At 39.4% G+C, this 14129-nt stretch overlaps 1 protein-coding gene across 1 annotated transcript in view; it reads left to right on the forward strand.

Moving 5' to 3' along the window:
- The window catches only part of LOC118616870 (cell cycle control protein 50C-like), a 31035-nt gene that overhangs the window by 15168 nt on the left and 1738 nt on the right, over positions 1–14129 (forward strand). The window contains exon 7 of the mRNA XM_036242373.1: positions 13009–13220. Coding sequence (XP_036098266.1) covers positions 13009–13220 — 212 coding nt within the window. The remainder of the gene's footprint in view (positions 1–13008; positions 13221–14129) is intronic.

Consider the following 14129-nt stretch of genomic DNA (forward strand, 5'->3'; position numbering starts at 1 on the left):
CACCAAATTTGCATTTAAGTTATCATTACAAAACCAAAAAGTTTACATTTGATTGTTGAATTTTTTAATTGAATTTATAGTAATAGTTATTACAATGTCAAAGATTTTATCTTCCACAATTGAATATCGAAAAGGTTTGCACTGATTCCATGAAGAATCAAACCAAAAAAAAAAAACAGGCCATTCTTATAATTAACTTATTCTGGTTTTCTATTTGGAGCATCTGAAGACATTGATATAAAAAACTGGCCTCATTTAACTGTTTACAAAGTTTTTTTGTGCTAGTGGAGTCAACACATTAAAGGTTTCTTTTGATTACAAATAATAAAAATTCTAATAAAAAAAGTGAAACTAGAAGGAAACTCATTTGACCTAAATGAAAAGTCAAGTCATGCCCACATAATGACATAAATGGATCTTCTATAACTACACGAGGTAAAGCATTGTCTTTGGATACATTCTTTACAAAATAAGCGTAAACTTTTGAAGTAGATTCTGAGGTTCTGCAGCAGATTTATGTCTTTTGATTTTCATGCAGATCAATGACATCATGATGGTTCCCATGGTGGGGGGAGTAAATGCCAACAAAATCTGCAAGTATCACATCCATCAACTTTCTTGAGAAACTGTACTTAATTTTACATCAAACATATATGTTCCATTAACTCTTTACAGCTAAAGGGATTTACTAGCAAATAAAAAAAACAGGTATCAAACAATAAAATAGTTTTATATTTGCATTATGTAATAAATAACAAAAACCAGTGTTGCAAGAGAATTGAAACTACTCTCAGCAAGACCGCTCAGCATCTATTTCCCACACTATGTCATGTACATATAACATAACCTATAATTTCCCACACTTCCCACTGATGCCGCTGACTTGTAGTCTCACATACTTATGCATCTCAAAGGCCAAGACAGGCTCTGGCCCACCTGGCTAGAATGTCAAGCAGCTGGCAGGGTTCACCGGGATATGTTCTTTTGACTAAAAGGGTCTCTGGTGATCTTTCACTAATCACATGTTAAAGTAAGCACTCCATTCACTTGCACATGGGTATCTCACACACCGTGAACATTATTTGTTTGGGATAAGTGCTAAATTAGATGGGATAACAGACAACAGGCATAAACTGGGACTGTCTTAGGCAAAATGGCATGTATGGTCACTATATAACTGAATTTCTAGGTTTGGGGCTTTTTTTTTCCTTTACTTTTATTAGCATTTATTTTATGCTGAATTTATTTCTGGTCCATAGTTTTTTAAATTGAATTTATAGGGATGCCATTGATTAATAAAACCATACAGGTTTCACGTATAAAATTTGGTGAAACTTCCTCTGCGTATTGCATCATGTGCTCATCGCCCAAAATCAAGTCTTTTTCCATCCCCATTTATCCCCCCTTTGCCCTCTTCCACTCCCCCCACCCCCATTTCCCTCTGGCTGTCACTACACTGTTGTCCATGTCTATATGTCACATATACTTTTTGTTTAATCCCTTTACCTCTTTTCACCCAGTCCTCCAACCCTCTCCTCTCTGACAGCTGTCAGTCTGTTCAGTGTATCTAGGCTTCTGTTTCTATTTTGTTTGTTAAATTATTTTATTCATTAAATTCCACATGTAAGTGAGATCATATGTTTATTTCCCACTAGTTTATTTCACTTAGCATAATACTCTCTAGGTCCATTCATGCTGTCACCAAAGGTAAGATTTTCTTCTTTGTTATAGCTGAGTAATATTCTGTTGTGTATTTGCTACAGCTTTTTTATCCAGTCGTCTACTGATGGGCACTTGGGCTGTTTCCAGATCTTGGCTATTATAAATAATGCTGCAATGAACATAGGGGTGCATATATTCTTTAAAATTAGTGTCTTGAGTTTCTTTGAGTATAGTCTCAGAAGTGAGATCACTGGGTCAAAAGGTAGTTCCATTTTTAATTTTTTGAGGAAACTCCATATTGTTTTCCACAGTGGCTGCACCAGTCTGCATTCCCACCAGCGGTGTACTAGAGTCTCCTTTTCTCCACATCCTCTCCAGCACTTGTTTGATTTATTAATAGTAGCCATTCTGATAGGCATGAGGTGATATCTCACTGTGGTTTTAATTTGTATCTCTCTGATGATTAGTGTCCCTGAGCAATTTTTTAAATAATTTTTTTCTATTGATTTTTTTTTTTTAGAGAGAGAGGAAGGGAGAGAGAGAGAGAGATAGAAACATCGATGAGAGAGAACATCGATTGGCCGTCCCAGCAGGCCCCCACACTGGGGATTTGGCCCACTGGATATGTGCCCTGACCTGGAATCGAACCAGCAACCTCTTGGTGCATGGGTCGACTGACCCTGAGCAACTTTTCATATGTCTTTTGGGCATCTGAATGGCCTCTTTGGAGATGTATCTATTCAGATCCTTTGCCTGTTTTTAAATTGGGCTGTTTGTCTTCTTGTTGTTGAATTGTGTGAGTTCTTTATAGACTTTCTAAATTACTCCTTATCATATGTATCATTGGCAAATATGTTCTTCCATGCAGTGGGTTCCCTTTCATTTTGTTAATGGTTTCTTTTGCTGTGCAAAGGCTTTTTACTTTGATGTAGTCCCATTTGTTTATTTTTTCCTTTGTTTCCCTTGCCCGAGGAGATAAATCAGCAGAAATATTGCTACTAGAGATGCTGGATTTTATTGCCTATGTTGTCTTCTAAGATTTTTTTGGTTTTGCAATTTACATTTAAGTCTTTTATTCAATTTTAGTTTATTCTTATGTATAGTGTAAGTTGGTGGTCTAGTTTCATTTTTTGCATGTACCTATCCAATTTTCCCAATTATATTTATTGAAGAGACTGTCATTACTCCAGTGTATGTTCTTGCTTCTTTTGTCAAATATTAATTGATCATAAAGATGGGGGTTTATTTTTAGCTCTCTGTTCTATTTCATTTCTCTGCTTGTTTTTATGCCTGTACCAGGCTGTTTTAGTTACAGTGGCTTTGTAGTATAGTTTGATATCAGGTAGTATGATACCTCCAACTTTGTTCTTCTTTCTCAAGATTGCTAAGTCTATTTAGGGTCTTTTGTGGTTCTATATCAGTTTTTGGAATATTTGTTGTAGATCTGTGAAATATGTCAATTGTGTTTTAATAGGAATTGTTTTTAATCTGTAGATTGCTTTGGGTAGTATGGACATTTTAATGCTGTTAATTATTCCAACCCATGAACACAGCATATGCTTCCATTTATTTGTATCCTCCTCAGTTTCTTTCTTCAGTATCCTATAACTTGCCAAGTATAAGTCTTTTACCACATTGGATAAATTTATTCCTAGGTACCTTATATTTTTGCTGCAGTGTTCTTTTAGTTTCCCTTTCTGATAGTTCATTATTAGTGCATAAAAATGCCACCAACTTCTGACTATTAATTTTGTATCCTGCTTCTTGACTGAATTCATTTATTAAATCTAGTAGTTTTTTGGTGGAGTCTTTAGGGTTTTCTATGTACAGTATCATGTCATCTACAAATAATAACAGTTTTACTTCCTCTTTTTCCAGTTTGGATGCCTTTTATTTCTTCTTCTTGTCTGATTGCTGTGGCTAGAACTTCCAGTAATACGTTAACTAAGAGTGGAGAAAACCAACATCCTTGTCTAGTTCCTGATCTTAGGGAAAATGCTTTTAGTTTTGGCCCATTGAGTATGATGTTAGCTGTGGGTTTGTCATATATGGTCTTTGTTATGTTGAGGTATGATCCCTGTATTTCCACTTTGATGAGAGCTTTTATCATAAATGGGTGTAGGAATTTACTGCTTTTTCTACATCTATGGATATGATCATGTGGTTTTTATCCTTAATTTTATTTAGGTAATGTGTCACATTTATTGATTTGTGAATGCTATATCAACCTTGCATCCCAGGAATAAATCCCACTTGATAGTGGTTTATGATCTTTTCAGTGTATTGTTGAATCCAGTTTGCTAAATATTTTCTTGAGTATTTTAACACCTAAAATCCTATATTGCCCTAAAATTTTCTTTCTTTTTAGTGTCTTTATTTGGTTTTGGAATTAGGATAATGCTAGCCTTGTAAAAAGAGCTTGTAAATCTTTCCTTCTCTTAGATTATTTGGAATAGTTTGAAAATAGGTGTTAGTTCTTTGAATGTTTAGTAAAATTTATCCATGAAGCCATTGGTCCAGGATCTTTGTTTGCTGGTAGTGTTTTTAATTACTGCTTCTATTTCATTAATTGTAATTATTCTATTCAGATTTTCTGAGTCTTCCTGATTCAGTTTTAGAGGATTAAATATTTATAAGAATTGATTCATTTCACCCAAGTTGTCCAATTTATTGGCATATAGTTGTTCATAGTATTTTCTTACAACCATTTGTATTACAGTGATGTCAGTTGTTATTTTCCTCTTTTATTTCTGATTTTATTTATTTGGGCTCTTTCTCTTTTTGTCTTGATTAATCTGGTTAAAGGTTTGTCAATCTTGTTTATCTTTTTAAGGAGCCAGCTCTTGGTTTTATTTATTTTTTGTATTGTTTTTTTAATCTCTATATCATTGTTTCAGTCTCTGTGTCATTTATTTATGCTCTAATCTTCATTATTTTCTTCCTTCTACTTACTCTGGGCTTTGTCTGTTGTTCTTTTCTAGTTCTGTTAGGTGTAGGGTTAGATTGTTTATTTGAGATTTTTCTTGCTTGTAATGTTATAAACTTCCCCCTCGGGACTGTTTTTGCTATGTGCCATAAATTTTGAACTGTTGTATTTAGAGGTAGCTTTTGATTTCTTCTTTGATCTTGTTGTTAACCCATTTATTGTTTAATAACATGTTATTTAGCCTCCAGGTGTTTGAATGGTTTTCAGTGTTTTTCTTTTTCTTTTTCTTGTGATTGATTTTTAGTTTCATAGCATTAGGTCAGAGAAGATGCTTGATACGGTCTCTGTCTTTTTAAATTTACTGAGACATTTTTGTGTCTTAACATGTGGTGTATCCTTGAAAATATTTCATGTGAACTTGAAAGGAATATATATTCTGTTGCTTTGGGGTGAAATGCTTTGAAGATATCAGTTAATCCATCCGATCTAGTGTGTCATTTATGCCACTGTTTCCTTGTTGATTATCTGTCTGAAAGATTTAATCCATTGATAAATACCCTACTATGACTGTATTACTGTTTATCTCTCCCTTTATGTCCATCAGAGTGTGCTTTATATATTTTGGTGATCCTATGTTGAGTATATAGATGTTAACAAGGGTTATATCATTTTATTTGATTGCTCTCTTTGTTATTATATAGTGTCCTTGTTTGTCCCTAATATAGCCTTTGTTTCAGTTTATTTTCTCAGATATAAGTATTGCTACCCCAGCTTTTATTGTTTATTTGTTTCTATTTGTATGGAATATTCTTTTTCTAGCCCTTCCCTTTTAGTCTGTGTGTATCTTTTGTTCTGAGGTGGGTCTCTTGTAGCCAGCATATGTATGGGTCATGTTTTGTTATTCATTCAACTACCCTATGTCTTTTTATTGGAGTATTTAATCCATTTACACTTAAAGTTATTATTGATAGGTACTTATTAATTGCCATTTTATTTATTTATTTATTTATTTATTTATTTATTTATTTATTTATTTATTTTTATTCTCACCCGAGGATATTTTTCCATTTTTTGTACAGATAGAGTGGGAGGGAGAAAAAGGAAGGGAGAGAGAGAGAGAGAAACATCAATGTGAAGGGACACATCGAGTGGCTGCCACCCGCACGACCAACCAGGGCCGGGGACAAACTGCAACCGAAGTACGTACCCTTAGTGGGAACCGAACCCAGGTCTCTCCGGACCGCAGAATTGCCATTTTATTATTTTTTTCTCATTAATCCTCACCTGAGGATATTTTCCCATTGAATTTTAGATAGAACGGAAGGGAGGGGAGAGAGAGAGAGAGAGAGAGAGAGAGAGAGAGAGAGAGAGAGAGAGAAACATCGATGTGAGAGACACATCAATTGGCTGCCTTCCACACAACCCCGACCAGTGTCAGAGATCAAATCTGCAACCCAGGTACATGCCCTTGACCAGGTATCAAACCTATGACCCTTTGGTCCATGGTCCAACACTAAAACTGCTGAGCCAACTGGCCAACACAAGCATTTTATTCTTTTTTTTTTTTTACCATTTTATTCTTTTGGTGGGGAGATCTTAATCAAATTCTTCTCTTTTAATTTATTTTTGTTACAAATGTTTCTTCTTTTTCTCTCATTGACACCCCCACTTTATTTTTTATACCTATCTCCCTCCCTCTTCCTCCTCCACCCGTTCCTCCTCCTCCTTCTTCTTCTTCCTATTATTATTCCCATTCTTATTCTTCAAGAACATCATTTATCATTTCCTGTAGTGGTGGTTTGATAGTAATAAACTCCTTTACCTTTTTTTTTTGTCTTGCAAGCTCCTTATTTCACCTTCAATTTTCAATGCTAGCCTCACTGGATAGAGTAGTCTTGGTTATAGATTCTTGCTTTTCATCACTTTGACTATTTCATGTCACTCCCTTCAGGTCTGCAAAATTTCTGTTGAGAAATCATCTGATAGCCTTATGGGAACTTACTGTCTCTCTCTTGCTGCTTTTAAGATTCTCTCTTTGTCTTTAAACTTTGCCATTTTAATTATAATGTGTCTTGGTGTGGGCCTCTTTGGGTTCATCTTGATTGGGACTCTGAGCTTCCTGAACTTGTGTGACTTTTTCCTTCACCAGATTAGGGAAGTTTTGAGCCATTATTTTTTCAAACAGGTTCTCGATCCGTTGCTCACTGTCTTTTCTTTCTGATACCCCTATGATGTGGATGTTGTTACACTTGATATTGTCCCAGAGTTCCTTAGACTTTCCTCAATTTTTTTTTTTTTTTTTTTTTTTTTGTTATTCTGCTTGGCTGTTATCTTGTCCCCTAAATCACTGGTTTGATCTTCTGCTTCATCTAACCTGCTGTTGATTTTCTCTAGTGTATTCTTTATTTCAGAATTATATTCTACATTTCTGACTGGTTCTTATTTCTGGTTTCTGAGTCCTTTTTAATGCTTACTATCTCTTTTTTAAGTTCTCACTGAGATCATCTGTTCTTCCCCTAAGGTCCCTAAGCTTCCTTAAAACAATTGCTTTAAACTCTGCATCTGGTATCTTGGTTGCTTCCATCTTATTTAATTTGTTTTCTGGGAATTTTTCTTGTTCTTTCATTTTGGGCATATTTCTTTGTCTCCCCACTTATTCTGCCTTTCTGTGTTTGTCTCTGTGTATTAGGTAGATCTGCTATGACTCCCAAGCTTGTTATGCGGGCTTTCTGATACAGGTGCCATGTGGGTCTCAGTGGCACAATCTTCTAGATCACCTGAACTAGGTGCTCCAGAAATTATTCTTGTGTGTGCTATATGCCCTTTCCTATTGTAATTGAGTCTTGAATGCTGTTGGCCTGTTCATGGGTAGAGTTAACCCTCAGACTAGCTGACTGTAAGGATAGAGCTCCTTCACTGTGTATGACTCACTGTTCAGGAGATGCTCCCTGAGGTGGAGTTTTTCCTGGCAGGGTCAAGAGCCTGTTGCAGTTCCCCTTTGGCTGGATAGCCGGGTCGAGCTTTGGTGTAGTTTGAAGCCCAGCACTGGTTGCATTGGTTCTGGGTCCACTTGGGCAGGGTTCCAGTGCAGGTTGATGTTAGACATTGCATATAACCAGACTTGGGCTACCCATCTGGAGTTACCACACTATTTACTGTTTGTAGCTGGATCTACTGGGCCAGGCTGTGTACCAGGATTGGCTTTTGCAACTTTGAGTCAGGGGAAGATCAGTAAAAGGCTCCTTGCCCTGGCCAGTTTGGCTCAGCAGTTAGAGCATCAACCCACGGACCAAGGAGTTGCAGGTTCACTTCCAGCCAAGGACACATACCTTGGTTGCAGTTCATCTCTGGCCCTGGTTGGGGTCATGCAGAAGGCAGCCAGTTGATGTGTCTCTCTCTCATCAATGTTTCTCTCTCTCTCTCTCTCTCTCTCTCTCTCTCTCTCTCTCTCTCTCTCTCTCTCTCTCTCTCTCTCTCTTCCTCCCTTCCTCCTTTCCACTCTATCTGAAGATAAATGGAAAAATATCCTCAGGTGACGATTCAAATAAATATAAATAAAAGGCTCCCTGAGGTTAGTGTCCACCTGTCAGCTACTTCCCCCAACTCTGAGGTTGCCTGGACTTCCTCCAGACTCATGAAGAAAGGTTGTAGAGTGGCCCTAACTGGGCTGCTCCTCACTAACCTTTCCACATGGCTCAAACTTGGTAGGGCAGTGTGACCAGGTCAGGAGGACAGGGGCAGTGTGGTCAGGCACTCAATGGAGAGAATGTGGCCCTTACTACAGGCTGGTAAGTCAGTTTCTGCTAGAGTCTCCAACTCTAGCTCCCCCAGGAGGAATACACCACCAGTTCAGGTTGGGTGTAGCCACTTGTCTCACTGTAGCAGCCAGCTCAGACAGGTGGGGCCACCAGGACTTGGGCAAACAGATCATTGGAGGTGGCACCAGCTGGGCTGCAGGAGGTGGTGAGTTGCATTCCTCCCCTTAGCTCTGTAACCATGTCTGCTCAAGCCACAGACTGGAGTCTCTGAAGAAGATGCACTCTGAATGTCCCAGATCTGAGTTGTGTTCCCTTCCTCCAGTGGAATTGAGCCCTACAAGACAGGACCAGTGGGACTCGGAAAACAGATCAAGGAAGCCCACAGGAGAGGAGCTAGTTCCACACCTCCTCTTAGCTCCACAGCCGTGCCACCAGAGACCCTGATGGAAGGTTCTGATAGAGCAGTGCTCCAAAAGTCTCAGCTCTGAGCTACACTCCCTTTCCTCCATAGAACTGAGCTCAGCAGGATAGGACCACCAGAACTTAGAATGACAGACCAAGAGAGTCTTCCATCTGGTGTGGTGCCTGCCAAACCCATGGGAGGGGGGAAAGATTGGCCTCCATTCTGAAGCCACACAGTTCAATGACTGTTTGAGTTTCTGCCTATAATTTCTCCAGAAAAAGAGTCCACCACAGGTCCCTGTTGGGTGCAGCCAACAGTCCTTTCTGCCGGACTCGAGCTTGGCAGGGTGCTGTTGCCAGTATTTGGAGGACCTGGTTAGTGCACTTCCCCAGCTGCTGCTAAAAGAATAAGAGTGCCTGACCCTGGAAAGTTGACACCTTAGGGTAGTTTGGAGTGTTGACTCAGGACCAGGACCTCAGTAGCCAACTCTCTAGATCTCTCTTCGGGGCCACACCACCCAGACCTTCTCTTTATGACTCCTGTATACCCTGATTTGCCTTTCCTTTCCCTGAGTTCTGGGTAAGTGCCCGAGAGCAAGCTCTCGGGTCCTGGCCCTTTAGGAGAGCACCTGGGATTTTAGCAGACTCTCTCTTCTTCCCAGCAGACAGAGTCCCTACTGATTTTTGCTGCCAGATGCTATTCAGGATCCTCTTCCAGATCCTGGTGCTTTGGTTTGGGGGTCCCAGCATGGGCTCGAGTCCCCACACTCCTCAGAGAGGACTTTTGCAGTCAAGATATCCCTCTGGCTTCTCAGCCACTAAACCTGGGTGCAGAAGGCCAACCTTCTCTGAGTCTCCGGCCTTCTTACTAGTCTTTGTGTAGCTTCTGTAAATCCTTGGATATAATACTTCTGTTCAGCTGTCCTTCAGTTGGTTGCTCTATAATTAAGCTGTAAATCTGGTTTGGTGCTCAGAGGACGTGTGTGTCGTTTCCACCTACTCCGCAGCCATCCTGGATCCCCTGGGCCATAAGTTTTTGTTTCTTCTGTAATATCTTTTTCTTCTGTGCAACCTCCTCTTCTTGTTTAGGAACACTCTGCTTTTTCAGTAGAATCCTCCCAATGTGGCAGGGAGAGGGCATGTGTGGGTTCACCCACCCACAGGCTCTGCAAGTTCTGCACCGCATTTCAAGAGCTTTGTTCACCTGGATGATTCAAGACCAGAGAGTCTACATTGAAACCCTTCAATTCAGCATTGCTCTGCATTTTTAAGCATGTGCAGCAAAAATTCAGCACTCTTTTTGGGCCACCAACCCTGCATCCAGGCTCAGTGTTTTGTCTGGGCACACTACCAACTCCACCACTGTAACAACAGAATGACACAGATTGCTTCTGTAAAGGGACAACCTTCAAGTGCTTGGTTGCTTTTCGGATAGGCACACCCTTAATGGCCTGGGCAGTTTCACAAGTGTTCTTAAAGTGAACACGAAGGTTTGAATCTCTTGATTTGCATGATTTTGTGAGGTTTTCTGAGACAAATAAATAGTGAATTATTTTTGAGGTCATCTCAGGCTGCTTAGGGGAAGAGCAAATTTCTAGTTTTTAAAAGAAACTTGGAAATATTGATTGTTGTTTTTTGTTTTGTTTTGTTTGTCTTACCACATAACCAGAGGCCTTTAACACAAAGGGTCCTTGGCTTTCTTATCTCCCACTGCATTTTGTTCTCACCTCTATTGTAAGAGTTACCATATTATATACACTATAATAACCTGTTTGAATACTTGTCATCCCCACTACAATCTGTGAATTCTTTGAGGAAAGGGGTTGGATCTTATGCTGTTTTGTATCCCTGGTGCTTGATAAAAAGTAAGCAATCAAGAAATGTTTATTGTTGAATGAATGGCTGACTACAAATGACCCAACCAAACTTAGAAAATGCAGTAAGTTGTTGCCTCTTTGACCATGGTTCCCATACTCTCTTGGAGACATGGGCTCAAGTGGAATCAGGAGTTAGTAAAGTAGGGCACACTTGAACCTGCATTCTTAACATGATCCCTGGGTTATTCGGATGCCAGCACCCCATGGGACACACTGCCTTGAGTCATGAGCTCTGACTAAAGTAGAGAAAGGCTCCCTATTTAGCATATTGGATCCTACTAAGAGTAGAACCAGTCTTATAAAAGTGAATAGTTCATTAACCAATTTTTCTCTTGTTGACTAGCTCTTTGAAATTCAATACGGTTTTTATTCACAACTTCTATAAGCTTAAATTGGAATCACTCATTCCTTTATCAAGCATTTATTGAACACCTACTATGTGCCAGGCAGGCATGGGACTGTGAAAAAAAGATGTGGAAGACACTGTACTCAAGTGTCTGCTGTAGAGTGAGAGACAGACATGCCCACCCCGGTTAAGTGGGCAGTGTGAGGATGAGGGTAAACACAACAGACTCATCTCCTGGCACTGCCCCCCCACCCCCTCCAAACACCCCCCCCACACACACACATACACACACACCCGTGCTTCCAGCATGGCTACAGCTCTCAAACCTACCGGGCTCCCTGGCTTTAGAATGGATTTGCAACACCTTTGCTCCCCGCCTCCTGCCACCTACCAATTCCTCCTCCTTCCTTCGACATTGAGCTCTTAGGCCCAGTGCTTTGGAGAATATCTATGTAACACAATCTTCATGCACTTGCATGATTATTTCCTTAGAATACTTTCCTAGAAGTAGAATTTCTGGGATGAAATATTTGCAACATGTATTAAAGCTTTTGATGCATGTTCCTAGATTGCCAGAGATAATGTAGTTTAATTTTGGGCTTCTTATTTATTTTTTAAATTTAAATTTATTTTACCAGAGATAATGTGTATCCACACACCTATCTGCTCTACACCAAAGTTCCCATTTGCATTGCCTCATCCATGATTGTCATTCTTTTTTCTTAATTTATTCTCTTTAGATTACTAATGAAGTCATGGTGCTATGAGAATATGATACTATCACAGAATGCAATCACTATTATTTTGCTCTACCTATTTTTTCAATGCTTCATTTTTGGACACATAATATACATATAATTTGATACTCTGCTGGGTTTTTTAAATCTTATGAAAATATAATCAGCATGCCCCCTCCCTATTTCCTTAGAGTCTTTATAACTATAATTTTTTAAAAACTTATCTTTATTACAAGTCAACAAAAGGAAGACAGAGAACCCAATTAAAAAATGGGCAGAGGACCTAAATAGACACTTTTCCAAACAGGACATACATATGGCCAGGAGACATATGAAAAAATGCTCACCATCTTCTAATCATCAGAGAGATGCAAATTAAAATGATTATGAGATATCACTTCACACCTACCAGAATGGCCGCCATCATCAAATCATCAAACAACAGTGCTGGCAAGGATGTAGAGAAAAGGGGACTCTAGTACACTGCTGGTGAGAATGCAGACTGGTGCAGCCGCTGTGGAAAACAATATGGTGCTTCCTCAAAAAGTTAAAAATTGAACTGCCATTTGACCCAGTGATCCCACTTCTAGGAATATACCCTAAGAAGCCTGAAACACCAATCAGAAAGAATATATGTACCCCGATGTTCATAGCAGTGCTATTTACAATAGCTAAGATCTGGAAACAATCCAAGTGCCCATCAGTAGATAAGTGGATAAAAAAGCTGTGGTACATTTACACAATGAAACACTATGCAGCTATAAGAAAGAAAGATCTCTTACCCTTTGAGACGACATGGAGGGACTTGGAGAGTATAATGCCGAGCGAAATAAGGCAGTCAGAGAAAGACAAGTACCACATGATATCACTTATTTGTGGAACATCATGAAAAAAATAAGCTGTTGACCAAAATATATCCAGAGTCACAGAAGTAGGGAACAGACTAACAAACCTCATTGTGATGGGGGATGGAAGGGGTGGGAAGAGACAAACCAAAGAATTTATATGCATATATGCACAACCATCTGTAATACTTTCAACAATAAAATAAATAAATAAATACTAAAAACTTATCTTTCTTGTTGAATGAATTACAGATGTCCCCCACTCCCATAAAACCATTATTTTTAATGGTTGCATACACAGGTAGTTTACATACACACACACACACACACTTTTTTTAAAGTCTAATTTCTATTTCTCTTTCCTCAAATAATTGAGTCATTTCATTTTCTACTCTAAGAAAAACTAAAGGAGGTAGATGCTTTTCCCAACCATGTCCATTATTTTGTTCTCACAGGAACTGCAAAGCCGCCACACTGGCCTAAGCCTGTCTATGAACTGGACAGAAAGGATGTAGGAAACAATGGCTTCATCAATGACGAGTTTATTGTGTGGATGCGGACAGCTGCCTTTCCCACTTTCAAAAAACTGCACCGTCGACTCCATCGAATCCAGTATTTTACTGAAGGCTTGCCTGCTGGTAACTATAGTTTCAACATAACCTACAATATCCTTTTATACTACTTCTTTTTGCAATGAAGGACAATCAGTGTGCATCTGGGTACTAGTTATTTAATTATTCTAGTCTGTACTTTTCTGTTCTTCAATCAAATCTATTTATCCATGTAAAGAAATACATAGTTCTCTTATAGGCAATACTGCCTTTCCTTCACCACAATGACACTTCACTTCATTTTCTTACTTTTTTTTTTTGGTGGTATGTGCCCCTAGCAGGAACCGAACCCAGGACTCTCTGGTCCGCAGGCTGACGCTCCAACTGCTGAGCCAAACTGGCCAGGGCGACACTTCACTTCAAAATGACACCAAACACTATCTTTTAAAAATTGTTTACTTAAACACTATTTACTCATTCTGGTCTTAGACTTATTCTGGTCTTCAGACTTCATTTTAAAGTGTCTTCCTGATTCCCCCTGAGGCAGAATTCTCTGGGAGGCAGCATCTTTCCAGGGCTTGTACACAGCTTTGGGGTCAGCCCCGTGGCAACTGAGGGCTGCTGGTCAGGAGTGGTTTGTGGGACCCCCAGTAGACAGGATCTTAGCACAAAATACCTCCTCAGTTTCTTTACCACTTGGAGAGCTTGAATGAGAAATCTTGGGGATAAGTGGATGACAGCGTGTGCTCCAGGTCCCTGCTCCATCATTTCTATCCCAGCGCAGAGTGGGGACATTCCTCAGTCAGAGATACACCCTGGTGTGACACCATCTCCACCTGTCAGTTTGTTGCCTCCTTTTGTTTGCTGGCCAGGAGTATTGTTTGCCTTCATTTCCTTCCTTAGCAGGTCCTGTGCTTTTAGTCTGTGAAAATGAAAGCCATAAATTGCTCTATTATGCAGATCAAACAGTAAGCCGTAGCATGCTATCTTTTAAATAAGATTTCAGCAAAACCCTCCCCCCTTCC

Source organism: Molossus molossus, unplaced genomic scaffold (genome assembly GCF_014108415.1).
Source record: "Molossus molossus isolate mMolMol1 unplaced genomic scaffold, mMolMol1.p scaffold_m16_p_5, whole genome shotgun sequence".
Classification (NCBI taxonomy): domain Eukaryota; kingdom Metazoa; phylum Chordata; class Mammalia; order Chiroptera; family Molossidae; genus Molossus; species Molossus molossus.